The 17,906-nt window shown below is 36.3% G+C and overlaps 1 protein-coding gene across 2 annotated transcripts in view; it reads right to left on the bottom strand.

Annotated features, from left to right (window-relative positions):
* mib1.S (MIB E3 ubiquitin protein ligase 1 S homeolog) overlaps positions 1-17,906 on the bottom strand; it is a 53,592-nt gene that overhangs the window by 20,091 nt on the left and 15,595 nt on the right. For both annotated transcript variants that reach the window (XM_018223656.2, XM_018223655.2), the window contains exons 9-12: positions 16,459-16,592; positions 15,290-15,397; positions 7,542-7,739; positions 4,231-4,382 (exon numbers count right to left, since the gene is read on the bottom strand). In XM_018223656.2, coding sequence (XP_018079145.1) covers positions 4,231-4,382; positions 7,542-7,739; positions 15,290-15,397; positions 16,459-16,592 — 592 coding nt within the window. The remainder of the gene's footprint in view (positions 1-4,230; positions 4,383-7,541; positions 7,740-15,289; positions 15,398-16,458; positions 16,593-17,906) is intronic.

The raw sequence follows: 17,906 nt of genomic DNA, 5'->3' as shown, positions 1-17,906 counted from the left end.
AACATGAACATTGAAAAGCACCATTAGCACTACACATATAAGTGAGACTGTACCTGCACAACTAGCTCAAATGCAGTACTGCACCTTTTATAAGCCATTATCCTGTATATTTGTTATGTTTTGTTTTGTCATTTTAAGTTGCTTCGGATATATTTGGGGCTTCTCTTGCACTTTTTTAAAGGTCATGTTCTGCTTTCAGTTGCAAATTAGTATTGTGCCTGACAAGAAACCTAAACATTAGGATATGTTTGTATAAAGTTAGCTGGCACCACATTAACAACCACAGTCACCTTCAGCTGTATTTCATAAATACACACCCCAGAAGCTGTGTTCTGATTTAGCAGGGACTCTAGAACAGAGTCAATCTTAGAATGTCAAATCCATCACTTGGATCAGCTGTTCCGTTTAAAAGCTTCACAGTGTGAAGTCGAGCATGTGCTGACACTGGTGTAACTCCTACATTACCAGCTCTTGACTGACATGTGGAACAGATGCTGACATTATCAAATGCTGCACTGCTATTTTTCCATGGCCTTTTCTTGCCCTGATATGGCAAATGCATGAAAGTGAATTGCCATCCAAGAGCACACTTGAGCAGCTGGATCTGTAGAACAGTTCACATATAACCGGTATAAATAGAAACTGGTTTTACGGCTGCCTTTATTGCTAAAGTCAGGGAGGCGCAGCACCTGCTAGGTTTCTAACAGGGCATGCGCATAGTTTAAAAAAAGCGAAGCATGCATGCAGTTTTATAATTCACTAATAAATTAATTTCAGTAACAGACCGCTAACCACATACAACAATCTTGAATTTATGCTAACTTCTTAACATCCGCATGGGATTACAGACACGACAATTTTAAAGTATGAAAACAGCGGTCAGCCCACCTATGACATGTTAGAGAATGCTGGGAATTGTAGTGTAGTGACTTCTGGGGAACACTGGTTAAGAAACACTGCTATGCAGTAACTTTCAATGTTTACATAAAGCTGTGTGTATATATGTAGAATTTCAAGTATAGTTATCCAACTTCCCCTTGAATTGCCTGTGCCTTCTGTGTATTTAATGCATTAGACTTTCTGCACAAACAGAAAACAATGGGCAGTTGCTAATATAGCTTTTTTGAGCAATGCCTTCGATTTAAACGATTCCATTTGGAATATTATTTTGTACATCCCAGTTGTTAATCAAGGTTCGAAAATTTTTACTTGTTTTACCTCTGCACGCGTTGGCAGGCATTTCTGTATAGGATATATGTACTTGTGAGCTACAAATGGCAATTTTAGGTTATGAAAAAAACTGTATTAACACTACAAAACTTTAAGGCATAGGGAACTTGTCATCTTGTCATCACCAATGCATTGTGACCTCTGTATTTCTTTTAACTATTTTTATTGCGCTGCAGTGCTTTGCTAAAGCTGGTAAAATGGAACCAAATCACCTCTTCAATGGATTTGGTCCCCTTCAACCAGCTGTAGGATTGCATTGAGGACTACATATCCACGGGAAACTTGGCAGCTCACGACAATAACGCTGCAGTGAAATGTCTAGTTGCTAAATAAAATGAACAGCGTGGAGCATCATTTGTGGTCCATCCACGTCTTCTCTGGTAGAAGTAAAGAAACTCTCCTTTGCCCTCAACAATGTTCAATGTGTGATACTCAATGGTCTCTTGCATTTTTCTTAATTCCAGTTGTGCGCATGAAACCAAAATAAAGATTACAGTTGCACACGAGTCTGCCTCTTCTGCATCTTATTAAATGTATTCACTAAACTTTGGTTATTAAACAGGTTCCAACTACATACAATGTAAAGCACAGATTGCCTAAAATGATACATTTAAAATCAAATACCATAGATATCCAATAAATACAGAATATACCTATATACAGTAACCACAGCAAACAGAAATGTCTATACTTGTACAGTTTAGCATCTTGTGTCTTAATTTCAATTTCTTACCGGCATACATTACTTCATAACACAGACAAGGATCATATAAATATTTTTTTTAAACAATTTTCAAGATTATATCAATTCCCCAAACCATAAATTCTATACTTCAACTGTGCTATACAAGTTCTTAGTAACAGTCTGCAATAATCATTTGTATTTGGGCATTAATTCCAACAAACTATGTTTACATTTGCACAAGACAGCAAAATAAGCCATTAATTACACTACTGGCTTCTCACAGAGATTACTGGTATAAGAGGATTGTCATATGTAGATTTGTGCCTGCACTTTGTAGATGGCACTAAAATGTTTGTATACACAGTAACAAGTCGTATGCACTGGCAATATATTATCCCCATAAGAACTGACGACACCTTATTGTTGTTAGCTACAAGTAGTAGTAACACATCTCTAGGTGAGACTACTTAATGAATACATTCTGTATAGGAGCTGGTGGGGTCTGCAATTATCAAATGTAATTCTGACCACACTATAATGCTAAAAATATTATATGGATTCTATTTTTATGAAAGTTTTATTTCTAAGGAGACAGATTGGCAAATATATGTATTTTTAAATTTTGTTCACAATTTACCAATTTAGTAAATGTGCAAGGATTATGTATACATTTATACACATTCATATGCAAGGATTAGTGTATACATACATATATATATATATATATATATATATATATATATATATATATATATATATATCTTTACCACTAAAAGATGCACAATGTTTACTTGTAACAACCACTTTGGAGCAAATATAACCAGATATTTATAAACTTACAACAGTTACTTTTCACAAAAGATTCAGGGCGGAGAATAAATTAGCTAAATCCAACTTTCAGAGCACTGTCTGTATGGTATTCCCATGCTTGTGTGGGTTTCGTCCCAAACTATGGATGTTGCTCCCATTGGCCTCAAAGCAGGTGCTTATTTTTGAATTTCTGGCTTGGAGGTAAATTTTGGTTGCATAAACTCCACTGTCAAAATATTGTCAAAATTAGAGCCTTTCAGTTCACAGAGGGCCTACCAAATAGCCAATCATAGCCCTTCATTTTCACCCCATAGACTTTTTTTCATGCTTGTGTTGCTCCCCAACTCTTTCTAAATTTGAAAGTGGCTCATGGGTAGAAAAAGTTGGGGACATATGCTCTAGACAGACAGGCAAGTTAATTGGTTCTTGATATAATGGACTGTTAGCTCCACTGGGGCAGGGAATAATATGAATGGTGTACATTCTCTAAAGTGCTGCAGAATATATCAGGCTATATAAATAAAGCATAATAAATAATACATTCAGAATAAGCCTCTAACAATGAACATTATGAAGCGAACAGCCAGCTAGAGGCTGCAGACAAGCTAACCCAAACTACTGTTATAAACCTGTTTTCTTCCTGGGTCCAGTATAATCAAATTATATGGGAGAAGTACAGTTTCAGATTCACAGAACTATTGTTTGAGTGACAAATCCTGCAGTCAAGGTAATATTGGCAAGATTGTGATACCATGGAATGTCATACATTGAAATGGAACAGTGAAGACCTCAACAACAAATGCAGAAAGAAAGCAATTTCATTAAAAGTAGCCATGCTGACAACTACCAAAAACCGCTTGCTTTCTTTTACACCACTGGCTCACAAACTCCTTGGATCACTTCTCTAACCTTGCAAACGTTTCCAAAAATAAATCGGAAAGTAAATGCAATCAATAAATACAATAGCATTCCACATATATATCCCCGATTGTGTGTAGAAAGCATCCTTTAAATACTTGATTTATGAGAAGTTTAAGAAAACGTATAAAGCAATGAAAGTGCATGTCTTATCTACATAATTGCTCCCACTTACACACATACGATTTTTGGTTACCTTAATATAAAAAAAAAGCAAAAAGGTACATCATAATTTAAATATTTGGGGCATATATTTAAAAAGCTTTTGAAAATTGAGTTAACCCCCCTTTATAAAAAAAGGTGTAAAATATTAAAATAAAATAAAAATTCAATACATAGCAATAATCACACTATTTATAAAAGTCACGCTTTGTTAACCTGCTTAAAAGAGTAAAACCACTGCTCAGCTTTAAAAGCAGAACACAGTAGTGTTAATGTAGTGATGGTTTGTGTTTATCAACCCCATATTTATTTCTTTATCAACACAGCTTTATATACATGAACCCTAGTCTATTTATTGGCCATGACAGTAAGTTGCAAGCAAGTTATCAATCCAATTCAATCTTCAACATAAATGAATTCTTTACCTGGGATTTCCCCGCAATGCAGCATGATGAAGTGCATTAAATCCATTGTTGTTTGTGATGGTAACATCTGCTCCAGCCTCTAACAACACAGCCAATATATCATCACGTTTTTTGCTAATAGCATCATGGAGTGGAGTATCACCTTCTGAATCCTTTATGCAAGAGAAGAAATAACATTAAAAATTGAGCTTAAATTAACACACGTCTTTATTAGAGCATGAAAACACAAAGCCAGCTAGGGGGAAAATTAATTTCATGAGATACTTATAGAGCTAATTCAGATACTGTACCAGACAAAGACGGCATTACTTCAGCATCCAAATATCCAAGTACAGTTATGTTAACCTTGCAGTCTTTTTAGAGGCAGTGACCTGTATATACTTTAACAGTATTAGTCGTAGTAATTTGGATCATTATACTAAGAAATCATGTAAATATTGATTAAACCCAACAGGCTTGTTTTTGCCTCCAATAAGGATTAATTATATCTTAGATGGGATAACATACAGGTACTGTTTTACCTGAATCTGAATTATCTAGATAAAATGGGACACAGCTTTGTCGGATAACAGATGCTATACCTGTAATAAGAAAGGTGTAATAGAGAAATTTTGATTCCAAATATTTCTTTAATATTTAAAAAAAAAAAAAAAAAAAAAAACCTTTTTTTTTTTTTTACAAGAAAAGCTATTTTCCAAGCTTGTCTATCCGCATCCTATTTTTCTATAAAAAATCAAACCAATCTGTTTTATGGCACTTCCCTAACATTAATATCTCACTATCTTACACTTATATATCACTCATATGAGCTGGGGGGGGGGGAAACAATCATTTAACTGCATTTTCTTAAACATTTCAAATGCACAAATCCTTAAAAAGTATTCCTCCCTTTCTTATAGACCTATGCACGATTGCTGTGGAGTGAGGTAAATTCTTACAGAAAGAAAATGTATGATCACAAAGTTAGATTTTAGATAAAAGGACAAGCAAACTTCTAAATAAGACTCAAGGTCATGTCGCAGGATTTGCCTTTGTTATTTCCTATGAATTCTATTTTTAAAGAAGGGTTAGATTTTAACCCTGACCCCTCACCAGTATCCCAGCTGCTCTGTTCTTCCCTGTAGCAGTTGGACTTTCTTTTAGCATAAAAAACACTGCCTCCCTTGTGGTAGCTTGGGAGATAAGTGCTTTACCTTCAATTTAGGTTGGAATACTGCACTGATTTCAGTCAGATTTCACATTTATTTTCAGGATGGTTCCCCTTTAATCATCACTTACTGTCTTTTGTATCACAAGAGAGTACAACAGAGAGTAGAAAAATGACATTCATGGAATGAAAGCTAGGATATATATATATATATATATATCTCCCTTCCTGTTTTCAACTTTTTTGTTAGACCTTTAGCCAGTCATACATAAAACACAGGCCTACACCTGGTCCTTTCAATTAATATGATGAGTGTCACTACCATAAATGGGGGTTTTAAACAAATCTGCAGCTGCACTAAACCTCCAATTTGGGTAGGCAGATTTAACAGGTTATTACCTTTTTTAATGAAAATATAATGTACAGTTTCCCTGCACTGGTAAAACAGGTGTGTGTTTTCAGAAGCACTACTAGAGTTTATATAAACAAGCTGTGTAGCCATGAGGGCAGCCATTTAAGCACATGATACATATTAGATAACAGATACGTTTTGTAGAATCACATTATATGCTACAGAGCATCTCTGTTGTCGGATGTGTAATCTATAGCTTTTCTACTTTTTCCCAGCTTTGAATGGCTGCTCCCATGGCTACACAGCCCCTTGTTTAGATAAACTACAGCAGTCTTTCTGAAGTAAACACATTAGTTTTACCAGTGCAGGGTAAACAATACATTATAACCAAATTACTTTAAAACACTTTAATTTTTTGGCATTAGTTTTCCTATATATATGATATATGCAAATAAAGAGAGGAGAGAAAAATAAAGAGATACAATCCCCCCAAGAAACTGGTTGTTCATGCAAAGGATGCCAATGCACTCCCAAGATGCAAGAGTACAAATGTAAGTATGAAACTAGTCACTAATGCACTTTTTACATGCAATAGCCATTTACAAAGGCACAAAAGGCGCCCAATAGAAAGGCATGTATTAGGAACGCTACTGAATAGCTAGTTAATAATCACACTGTTGTTCTCAAGTATATTTGGTTTTTAATTTTTGTACTTTTAAAGGAACAGTTCAGTGCGAAAATAAAAACTGGGTAAATAGATAGGCTGTTCAAAATAAAAAAACATTTCTAATATAGTTAGTTAGCCAAAAATGTAATATATAAAGACTGGAGTCACAGTAGCCTGAACACTACTTCCTGTTTTTCAGCTATGTAACTGAGTTAAGCTGGCCATAGATGCAAAGATCCGATCGTACGAATCGTGGATTCGTACGATTTACGGACCATGTGTGGAGAGTCCCGACATTTTTCGTCCGTCGGAGATCGGTCATTTGGTCGATCGGACAGGTTAGGAAATTTCTGTCGCCTGCCGATAATATCTCTGCGTGTATTACCGATCGTACAATTTTCAGAGGGAGACTGTCACTAGTGTTGTCAGACATAAGTATCGTACGATTGCTGTCAGGGGCAGAACATTGGGAGATCTGTTCTTATTTGATCGGAATGGTAAAGACTTTGATCTGAATGGTTAGTGGAGGGTCGGGAGATGGGAAAGTCCGATCGTACGTTGATTCGTACGATCAGATCTTTGCGTCTATGGCCAGCTTTAGTCAGAGACTTGAAGGGGGGCCACATGGTACATTTCTGTTCAGTGAGTTTGCAATTGATACTCAGCATTCAGCTCAGATTCAAAAGCAACAGATATGACCCATGTGGCCCCCCCCCACAAGTCACTGATTGGTTACTGCCTGGTAACAAGGGTAACCAGTCAGTGTAAACCAAGATAGCTGAAAAGCAGGAAGTAGTGTTCTGGCTATTATATTAGACATCCAGTCACTCCAGCCTTTATACATTACATTTTTTGGATATCTAACTAAATTAGAAACATTTTTTATTTTGCACAGGCTATTTATTTACCCAGTTTTTATTTTTATACTGAACAATTCCTTTAATATTGACCATACACACTAGGGACTGGTTTAATAAAAGTTACATTTTAACTGAGTTGACTTACACAAGCTGAGATTCAAAATCATATTTATACAGTTTTAAGAACTTTTCTAAAAGAAAATTACAAATCTGCCAGAAGTGACATGGATGTACAGCAAAGTGTAGATGTTAATGGTAAATCCTTTCCCAAAAGGAATACTATACCTGTAGGCTTGGGTGGCAGCTAAAATCCAATAATTTTTTTACAACTTGCAGGTGGCCTTTGTTAACTGCAATATGAAGTGGCGTCTGTCTGCGCTTGTTCCGTGCATTTAAATCTGCTCCTCCTCTGTGCAGCACTTCAATAACAGTGCCTTCGTCTCCAAAAGCTGCATGGTGCACTGCCCGATCTCCATCTTTATCCTAGACAATTATAACAATGCGTCTTGTAAAAAACATGCAATGAAATAAATCTCAAAAGTAAGCACAATCGAAAAGTTGTGTTTAACATTCCAAAAATTCTCCATATGTTGTCAATTTAAAACAATATATATATATATATATATATATATATATATATATATATATATATATATATATATATATATATATATATATATATATACATATACACACACACACACACACACAACAAGACAATGTGGTTGTATTATAAACTATGTATGTCTTTGCTATGCATTTGTTCTACCCAAATACATGTTCCAATTCCATTCAGGCCACCCTAGCTGGCTCTGCATGTTCTAGAGGACTTTGGGTGAGTTTGATACTTTTCAAATGCGGAAGGGTGAAAACTCTGAGAGCATGTGACTGACCTGTTACTGTGGTTGACAATGTGAGATGTAGTCAACTCAGGTCGAGTCCTGAAAAACGGACATGCCTGGCAAAGTATATACCCAAACAATGCATAAAACAAATGTTGATCACTTCTACGTGCAAATATGTAATAGTGATAGTTATGGGCTCCTGGAATGCACAAGTAGGAAGAAAGAAGAATGCAAAAGAAAAGTGCCCCACAAACGACTGCTTACTAAACAAAGGTCTGTTGGTATTAATAAAGTTGTTTGCACATGGATAGGAAACGGGCAAGAGGGTGAAAAGGGAACAGAGGGTACAGAGGGTGGTTGTTAATGGTACATCCTTTGCTTGGAGTAAGCTTCTTTATGGGGTCCCTCAGGGCTCGGTAATGGATCCACTTTTATTTAACTTGTTCATTAATGACTTAGGGGAAGGTATTGTAAGTAGGGTTGCCACCTTTTTTGGAAAAAATACCAGCCTTCTTATATATTTAGATTATTTTCCCTATTAATAACATTGGGGTCAAGCATCATTTTTACCAGTCAGGCAGATAAAATATTGGCCAGGTGGCAACCCTAATTGTAAGTAATGTATTAGTGTTTGCAGATGACACAAAACTATGCGACCCAAGGATGTGGCATCCTTGCAACAGGATCTTGACAAACTGGCAATCTGAGCATCCAAACAAACTGTAGCAGACAGCACCATCAAAGATTTTTGTTAAAATGCCTTTATTTTGCTATTTTTTTGGCTTTATGATCTGGACAGTTACAACGTTTCTGGGCTGGGCAGCTATGTGGCAAATGAGATTCAAGGTCGAAAAATGTAAAGTCATGCACCTGGGATGTAAAAATATCTAATCCACTTATACACTTTATGGGACTGCACTAGGCAAATCCATTATGGAAAAGGACATTGGAATCCTTGTAGAGGATAAACTTGGCTGTAGCAAGCAATGCCAGTCAGCAGCATCAAGGGGAAATAAGGTCTTGAGCTGTATTAAAAGGGGTATAGATTCATGGAAGGAAAGGGTCATTCTTCCACTGTATAGAGCACTTGTAAGGCCCCATCTAGAATATGCCACACAGTTTTGGTCTCCATCACTCAAACAGGACATTATTGTATTAGAGAGGGTGCAGAGAAGGGCAACTAAGCTGGTAAAAGGTATGGAAAATCTTAGCTATGAGGAAAGACTGGCCAAATTGGGGATGTTCACGCTGGAGAAGAGGCGCTTAAGGGGAGATATGATAACTATGTATAAATATATAAGGGGATCTTATAATAATCTCTCTAATGCTTTATTTACCAGTAGGTCTTTCCAGCTGACACAAGGTCACTCATTCCTATTAGACGAAGAGGTCCCGCCTAAATATCCGGAAGGGTTTTTTTTTACAGTGAGAGCTGTGAAGATGTGGAATTCTCTCCATGAATCAGTTGTACAGGCTGATACATTAGATAGCTTTAAGGAGGGGTTGGATGGCTTTTTAGCAAGTGAGGGAATACAGGGTTATGGGAGATAGCTCATAGTACAAGTTGCCCTCTGAGGCAAATTGGAGAGGCTTCAGGTGGGATTTTTTGCCTTCCTTTGGATCAACTAGCAGTTAGGCAGGTTAAAAAAAGTTAAAAGGTTGAACTTCATGGACATGTGTCTTTTTTCAACCTAACTTACTATTTAAAACAACAGACTATGGCAAATTAAACAAAGTGGTGAAACTTTTGATGAAATGAACTGATGGATTCTGGAACTTGCAGTACCTAATCTGTACACCACCCCCTATGGATATCAGAGGGACTTCAAGTTCAGATTCTATCAATTCATAATGGTGAGGAAAGGGCCTTATTAACGTTAAAGTTTAAAGGGATTCTGTCTTTATTTTTATGATGTCGTTTTTATTTCTAAATTACACTGTTTACACTGCAAATAGTTCACTCTACCATGTAAAAATTAATTCCTAACCCAACAAGTATGTTTAGGCAGCCATCTCGAGTAATTTTGCCTGGTCATGTGCTTTCAGAAAGAGCCAGCACTTCAGGATGGAAATGTTTTCAGGCAGGCTATTTTTTCTCCTACTTTGTGTAACTAAAGGTGTTGCAGTGGGACATGATTTTTTACTACTGAGTGCTGTAGCTTAGCTTATATCTACCAGGGACCTGCTATCTGGTAACGTTCCCATTATTCTGCTTATGTGCTGATGGGGGAGGGGTTTGGAAGGGAAAGATGGGGGTGATATCACTCCAATTTGCAGTGTAGCAGTAAAGAGTAACTGAAGTTTATCATAGCACAAGTCACATGACTGAGGGCAACTGGGAAACTGACAATATGTCTAGCCCTATGTCAGATTTCAAAATGAAATATTCAAAAATCTGTTTGCTCTTTTGAAAAATGGATTTCAGTGCATTTTTCAGTTTCATCCCTTTAAGGGACAAACAGAGAGAAAAATAAATATAAGAAGCAAGATTTTATTGTCAATAACTAAATTAAATATGTTAATAATTTCATAATTTGCATAATTTAATAATTTGTATAAAATCTCATTATGCACAATTTTTTTTCAACAGCAATTGACCCTTGGTCATTTTAAATGTCAAGTGGCTCAAAAGCTAAACTTTTAAGAAGGCAAAGAATGTCAAAAAATAAAGCAACAGGTATTTATTGGATTTAGTTAAATTATTACAGCAGGCAGATGCAGACACCACAACAAGGCTTGGCGTGGAAATGGAAAAACATTATCATTGCTGGTTGACTGGGGAAGACATGTGAACTACCAATATTTAAAATCACAAAGTATGGAAATTTTCCAACCAATTGATCACACATGCTAGCAAGAGTCTACTCAAGATCAGTCAGTGGGGGCAATGACTATACATGGAAGAAAAATGCATGGTTTTAGGCACATAAACAAAAGAAATCCCCACTGTGGATGGGAGATGCACCATTGAAAAGCTAAACGCATTCCAAAAGGACATATACAAAGCCTTCTACTGTAGATACATTAAAGGGGTGGTTCACCTTTAAATTAACTTTTAGTATGTCAGAGGGTGACAAATTATAAGCAATTTTTTAATTGGTCTTCATTATTTATGTTTATTTTACAGTTTTTGAATTATTTGCCTTCTTCTTCCGACTCTTTCCAGCTTTCAAATAGGGGTCACTGACCTCATGTAAAAAAACAAATGCCCTGTACAACAATTGTATTATTGCTACATTTTATTATTCATCTTTCTATTCAGGTCCTCACCTATTTGTATTCCAGCCTCTTATTCAAATCAATGCATGGTTGCTAAAGAAACAACTCAAAAACCACAGAAAAAATTAAAACCAATTGCAAATTGTCTCAGAATATCACTATCGACATCATACTAAAAGTTAATTTAAAGGTGAACAAACCCTTTAAAACTCAGTCTCATTAAGAACGGTTTGTACTCCATTACACCTGAAAATTCTCATCCACAACTTCATGAAAAACATTAAAACACATCATGAAACAGTATGAATTAAAATTACAGTTCTTTAAGATTGTCAGTGGAGTGCAACAAGGCTGCATCTTTTACCATATAGCTTCAATTTATCTATACTATAGAACAAATCATCACAGAAGGTGAAGGACAACATGATGAAAATCAAGGTACCGATACAAAAATGACTGAAAGCCCAGTCAACAACCTTCACAATAATAATAACACTGATCAGACTGTGAAAACTGGCTTGCACTATAACATGAAGATGATATAGATTCTGACCAGCAGTAAAATCAATACTTTAATCTGTGATGGAAAAGAAATAGTAAATAATGGAAATAATACAAGCAAGCAAGAAGTCAAACTACAATCAGCCTTGGCAAGAAGTCTATTAAGGTCCTAAACCAAATCTTTAAAGAAGTAAATGACCAATAACGGACTTCATAATCTTAACAATTTACTAGATGATAATCACTCAATAATTACCCAAACAAAACTCATGGAAAAATATCCGTTTACAATACCACACATATTCCTGAGATTACAGCTCAACTACTCAATTATCAAACAGAGACAAAGACAACCCATTTACTAAAATATGGAAAAACACTGAAACCAAACAAACAACATCACAAATATATCAAACTATATGAACATTAATAAATCTAGAAGATGAAGAAAATTCCACCTTTAAATGGGTGTCAGATATACCCGACATAACAAAATCAGATATTTTAAAACTACAAATAAAAACAATGAAGTTAATCCCCACAAGTAGATATCAGGAGATGGCTCTCCAAATACTGCATAACTCCTATTTGACCCCAATCAGAAGACACAAAATGGGAAATCCCTCCTCAGATAACTGTCTAAGATGCTGCTCCCCAAGAGCCGATTTAATACACAACCTTTGGTCATGCTCAAAACTACAAACTTTTTGGCAAGAGGTAGCAGCATATGGTGGATAGATGGCTGGGAAACCCATCCAAAAATAAATTGAATGGGCATTATTCAGTAATACCACAAACTACACCCAACTATCAAAACCAGAGAAAAATATGATCGGTAGACTAGCAGCAGTAGCTAGGAAAACGATATTACAACAATGGTTAACCCCTGAATCCCCATGTATTTTGATAGTCAAACAAAAATTACATCACCTATTTCATAAGGATTGGTTGGAAGCAATAACCAAAAAAGAACACAACAAAATTCTTTAACACCTAGATAACATATATAACGACACTCCCACAACATACTAGATACCTCACGTTTTACACCTTCAGACGAACAATTTGGTACGATGAAGAAACCCTTAGAGAACACCCACTTGTAATGGAGGCATCCCAATACCTTGACATATGGCAACATGAACAACAGTGAGCAACAGCAGGGTTAACTAAAAACAGACATGTTATGGTTGCCGACACTGTGGGTCTTCAAAAAATGACTATGAAGATTTTCATTCATCCAGGTCATGGTATATCTAGTATAGGTAAATCTAAAAACAACTGGACTTGCTGAGTAATCAATCAAGACGTTTCACTACTCATCCGAGCAGCTTCTTCAGTTCAACTGACTGGTGTGGGAAGTTCTCGGCATATAAACTCTTCCACTAATCCAATCACAATGGCCCATTGTAACTCTTCAAAGAGGTGACATCTGAAGTAATTCACAGAGGTGTTGATTCTGTGTAGTTACTGTGATAGGATTATTCAATGTGTCATGCAATTTCTAGAAAGAGGTGTTACTTGTGAGAGTTGCATGACTACTTTGCTTGATTACTCAGCAAGTCCAGTTGTTTTTAGATTTACCTATACTAGATATCTTCAAAAAATGTTGAGTTAAGGTGGCCATACACGGATAGATCCGCTCGTTTGGCGATGTCGCCAAACGAGCGGATCTCCCTCCGATATGCCCACCTTGAGGTGGGCAATATCGGGCTGATCCGATCGTGGGCCCTAGGGCCCAACGATCGGATCCTAGCGTTCGCCAAACGGGCGGTCGGATCGCGGGACCGCATCAACGAACAGATGCGGCCGCGATCCGACGGGATTTTTAACCCCATCCGATCGAGATCTGGCCGACTTTCGGCCAGATCTCGATCGGGGAAGCCCGTCGGGGGCCCCCATACACGGGCCAATAAGCTGCCGATTTGGTCTGTCGGCAGCTTTTATCGGCCTGTGTATGGCCACCTTTAGTCTACCTTGCAGTATAAAACTAGAACAGGTATGGGATCAGTTGACCAAAAGTCCATTATCCAGAAAGCTCCAAATTACAAAAAGCCCATTTCCTATAGACTCATTAAAATCCACATTTTTTTTTAATTATTTCATTTTTCTCATGGTAATAAAGCAGTACCTTGTACTTGATTCAAACTAAGATTAATTAATCCTTATTGGAAGCAAAACAAGTTTATTAGCTTTATTTCATGTTTACATGATTTTCTAGTAGACTTTAGGTATGAAGATCCAAATTACAGATAGATCCATTATCTGGAACCCCAGGTCTCGAGCATTCTGGATAACAGGTCCCATACATTTAATATCTCAGAAACCACTTAAAGGGGTTGTTCACTTTTGAGATAACTTTTAGTACAATGTAGAGAGTGATATTCTGAGACAATTTGCAATTGGTTTTCATTTGTTATTATTTGTGTTTTTTTAAGTTATTTAGCTTTTTATTCAGCAGCTCTCCAGTTTGCAATTTCAGTAGTCTGGTTGCTAGGGTCCAAACTACCATAGCAACCATGCATTGATTTGTATAAGAGACTGGATTATGAATAGCAGAGGCCTGAATAGAAAGACGAGTAATAAAAATTACAATAACATTACATTTGTAGCCTTACAGAGCATTTGTTTTTTAGAAGGGGTCAGCGACGCCCATTTGAAAGCTTCAAAGAGACAGAAGGAAAAGGCAAATAACTATAAAACTATACAAAATAAATAATGAAAACCAATTGAAAAGTTGCTTAGAATTGGCCATTGTATAACATATTAAATTTTACCTTAAAGGTGAACCACCCCTTTAAAGAAACTGTAACACCAAAAAAATGAAAGTTGTTTTTTAGAAAAATTCAAAAATATTATACCGTTGTCCTGCCCTGGTAAAAGTTCTTGGTTTGTTACAGAAACTATAGTTTGGATTATATAAAAAAGCTGCCGAGTAGGTTTGGGGGCAGCCATTCAAAGTTGAAAAAGGAGAAACAGCACAGGATTCACAGCAGATAAGCTCTGTAGTATAAAACGAGATTCTGTAGTGCTTATTGGTTATCTACTATGTGTCCTTTGCTTTAACGGCTATACCCATGGCTATGCAGCAGCTTGTTTATATAAACTATAGTGGTGTTCCTAAAGCAAACACCCCAGTTTTACTAGTACAGGGCAACACTACATTATTTATTCATTATTTTTAAACACTTTAATGTTTCTTTAAAAGAAAAACAATGCGCAAAAGTGCTCAGTGGACCACTTTGAACAAGTTTATAACATTTTTTTTTATTTGGTTTAGATCCCCTTTAAGTCACAAAAGGAGCTTTACAGTTGAATTAAAGGTGTTAGAATCAAAATGTAAAATCATAAAACCAGAAACGGATGCACTGCAAAAGACTTTGAACCATCAAAAATCTGTAAAAAAGGCCAAAAATATAAAGCATCTTTCTATTGCAAAATCAGTGTAAAGCGTGGAATCTCTCTTACCTCAGCTTCTACATCTACACTGTGCTTTAGAAGCAATTTCAGGATATCTACATGTCCGTTCTGGCTTGCAGCTTGCATTGCTGTGTGTCCAGCACATTGTCCATTAACCTAAATATGAAAGTTTATTTTAGAGGGTAATACTATTACAAAATTCAAATATCTGCATTAGATTACAAAAATTAGTTTCCCTTTGTAATTTGGTAAATATTAAAATATATATAATATACCATACACCAATAAATGATTTGTTGATACACACTGGATGACGACTGCTGTGAATGCTTTCGTGGACTGATAAAATGATAATAAAATATAAATATATAATAAATATAATAGTATGCTGTTTTAGGTTTTACAAAGATGCTACTGCTTGCAGATTCTGCCATGCACAGTGTTTGTTCCTCCTGTCATTCAGTATCCTCTTTGAGGCTATGTCACCAGCAAAAGCAGCCCAAATACATGGAAATAAAGCATGTGAAATCACTACACAAATTATTTAAACAGAAATCACCAATAAGTGTTTGTAACTTGAAAATGCATCATTCCATGTTTACAGTCAAAATATCCCTGACAAGTGTTCGCACAAGCACTTGCAGGCAACTGCATTAAAGAGCATAACAAGTGTTACAATTTCCTTAAATTGCACTATGACTGTGACTCAAAAGATGCCAGTAAGCGCGAGCCAAGCAACTAATGTGATAGCCATGATGTCATTGTGGGAGTTGCTAGCCCTTCTTATGTCTTTTCATAGTACAGAGGGATACCACAATAGAATACCATACTAGCATAAGTATGTACTAATGCTATATAAAATGGCGACTTTAGATTCCATTTATGAAATCAAAATGTTAGTGTGAAACGGTCAAATAAATGCACACACTTTCTTAGGCTATAGCCCAGTAGGAACAGGAGCCCAACTAGCTTTTTTCAATTACTATTTTTATTTTCCTTTAATATTTATTTTTAATTTGCACTGCTGGTTATGGTTAGTGCACCTGCACCTAGGAAAAGAAGGCAGGCAAGGTGCGTGTTTCCAGATTCATGCAAATCCAGTAACGTCACTGATGTGCACCGAACCCAACCTTAACCTGGCTCCTCACCTGTGATATATCTAGTTTTTTTAACATTATACAGAAAAACATTAAAAGCAAAAGTAAAAAACATCTCACATCTACATCCTGTTTTTTGAGCAAGTCATCCACTTTGGCCACATCTCCATTTGCGGCTGCTTTCACCAGCTCCTCGTTTAAGTCGCCCGATTCCTGAGTCTCAAACAATTTCTTCAAAAGCTGTGATAGTCTTTCTACAAGTTTAAAAGAAAGGATATAGACATATTAAACAATAATAAATGTTAAGATACTTTATGCAGGTACCTTCATTCTTTATTTTCCCTATAGGATTGCCATATGAATATTAAAACCTTTTCCTTATTTACTTTATTTGTTTAAAGATTCTGTGACTTATTACTAGCTCAGCTTGCAGTTTAATGGGGCTAGCAGCACTACAAAAAGGAAATATTTGGTTTATATTTAACAGTTATGTTAAATAGGTTTAATGAAATTAGTTCTTAGCAGCAACAATCCTACTATAGACAAGAAAAGGTTTTATGCTATAGGTGTGGTTACTCGTATGTTTCCTCACTGACTGCACTGCACTGCTGCAAAAGGGAAGGAAAATAAGGAAGTATTGTCATCCAGGATAGAAGCGGTTTATCGGGGCGACAAAACATCCTAGATCCAGGGCCCTTCGACCTTGTGATGAACCTACAATGTTCAACAGTGCAGGATAACAGTATATTTATATACTATATATGGTCCTTTAAAGGAGAAGGAAAGGTTAAAACTAAGTAAGCTTTATCAGAAAGGTCCATCTAAATGTACTAGTAAACCCCCAAAGTAATGTTGCTCTGAGTCCCCTGTCAAAAGAAACACCACATTTCTTTCCTTATATTGTGTACTCATGGGCTTCTGTATCAGACTTCCTGCCTTCATCTTAAATCTCATTGCCCTGGGCAAGAGCATGCTCAGTTTGCTTCTCTCCCCCCACCCCTCCCTACTGTAATCTGAGCCCAGAGCAGGGACTCAGGCAGGAAGTGATGTCACACCACATTAATACTGCAGCTCCTATTCTAAACAAACAGAGAGTTTCTAGAGCTGTTTACTCAGGTAAGGTAAAACATTCTACAGAATAAATATAGCATTCTAGCTTGCACTATTGCAGCTAATCTATTGGCAATAAAATGCCTCCGTAGCTTTCCTTCTCCTTTAAATTAGACATAAAGAAAGAAAATTAAAGCTTGTGAGTTAATTGTATTTCATTAAATACTTATAGATATAACTTTATTATTTAGATTTCTCACCATATTACAGTATACAGCTTATTTAGTTAAAGAACAAGGAAACACGGATTCAGCAAAGGGTGCCAATCGCTAACTTCCCCTTAGGAATTCTTCAGTTCTGTGCTAGGTACTCCTGTGATAAAAATGCATCGTATTCACTTTTTCCAAAGACCGTGGGGGGAAAAATGAGTACCTGCCCTAGAGGTGTGTGTACACACACACACACACACACAATATATCAAGATGAATATTCAGCTTGTCCTGGATAGCTGATTAGTC

The sequence above is a fragment of the Xenopus laevis genome, chromosome 6S (genome assembly GCF_017654675.1).
Source record: "Xenopus laevis strain J_2021 chromosome 6S, Xenopus_laevis_v10.1, whole genome shotgun sequence".
In the NCBI taxonomy this organism is placed as follows: domain Eukaryota; kingdom Metazoa; phylum Chordata; class Amphibia; order Anura; family Pipidae; genus Xenopus; species Xenopus laevis.
The sequence above is the reverse complement of the archived record's forward strand: the minus strand, read 5'-3'. Positions and strand labels throughout refer to the sequence as shown.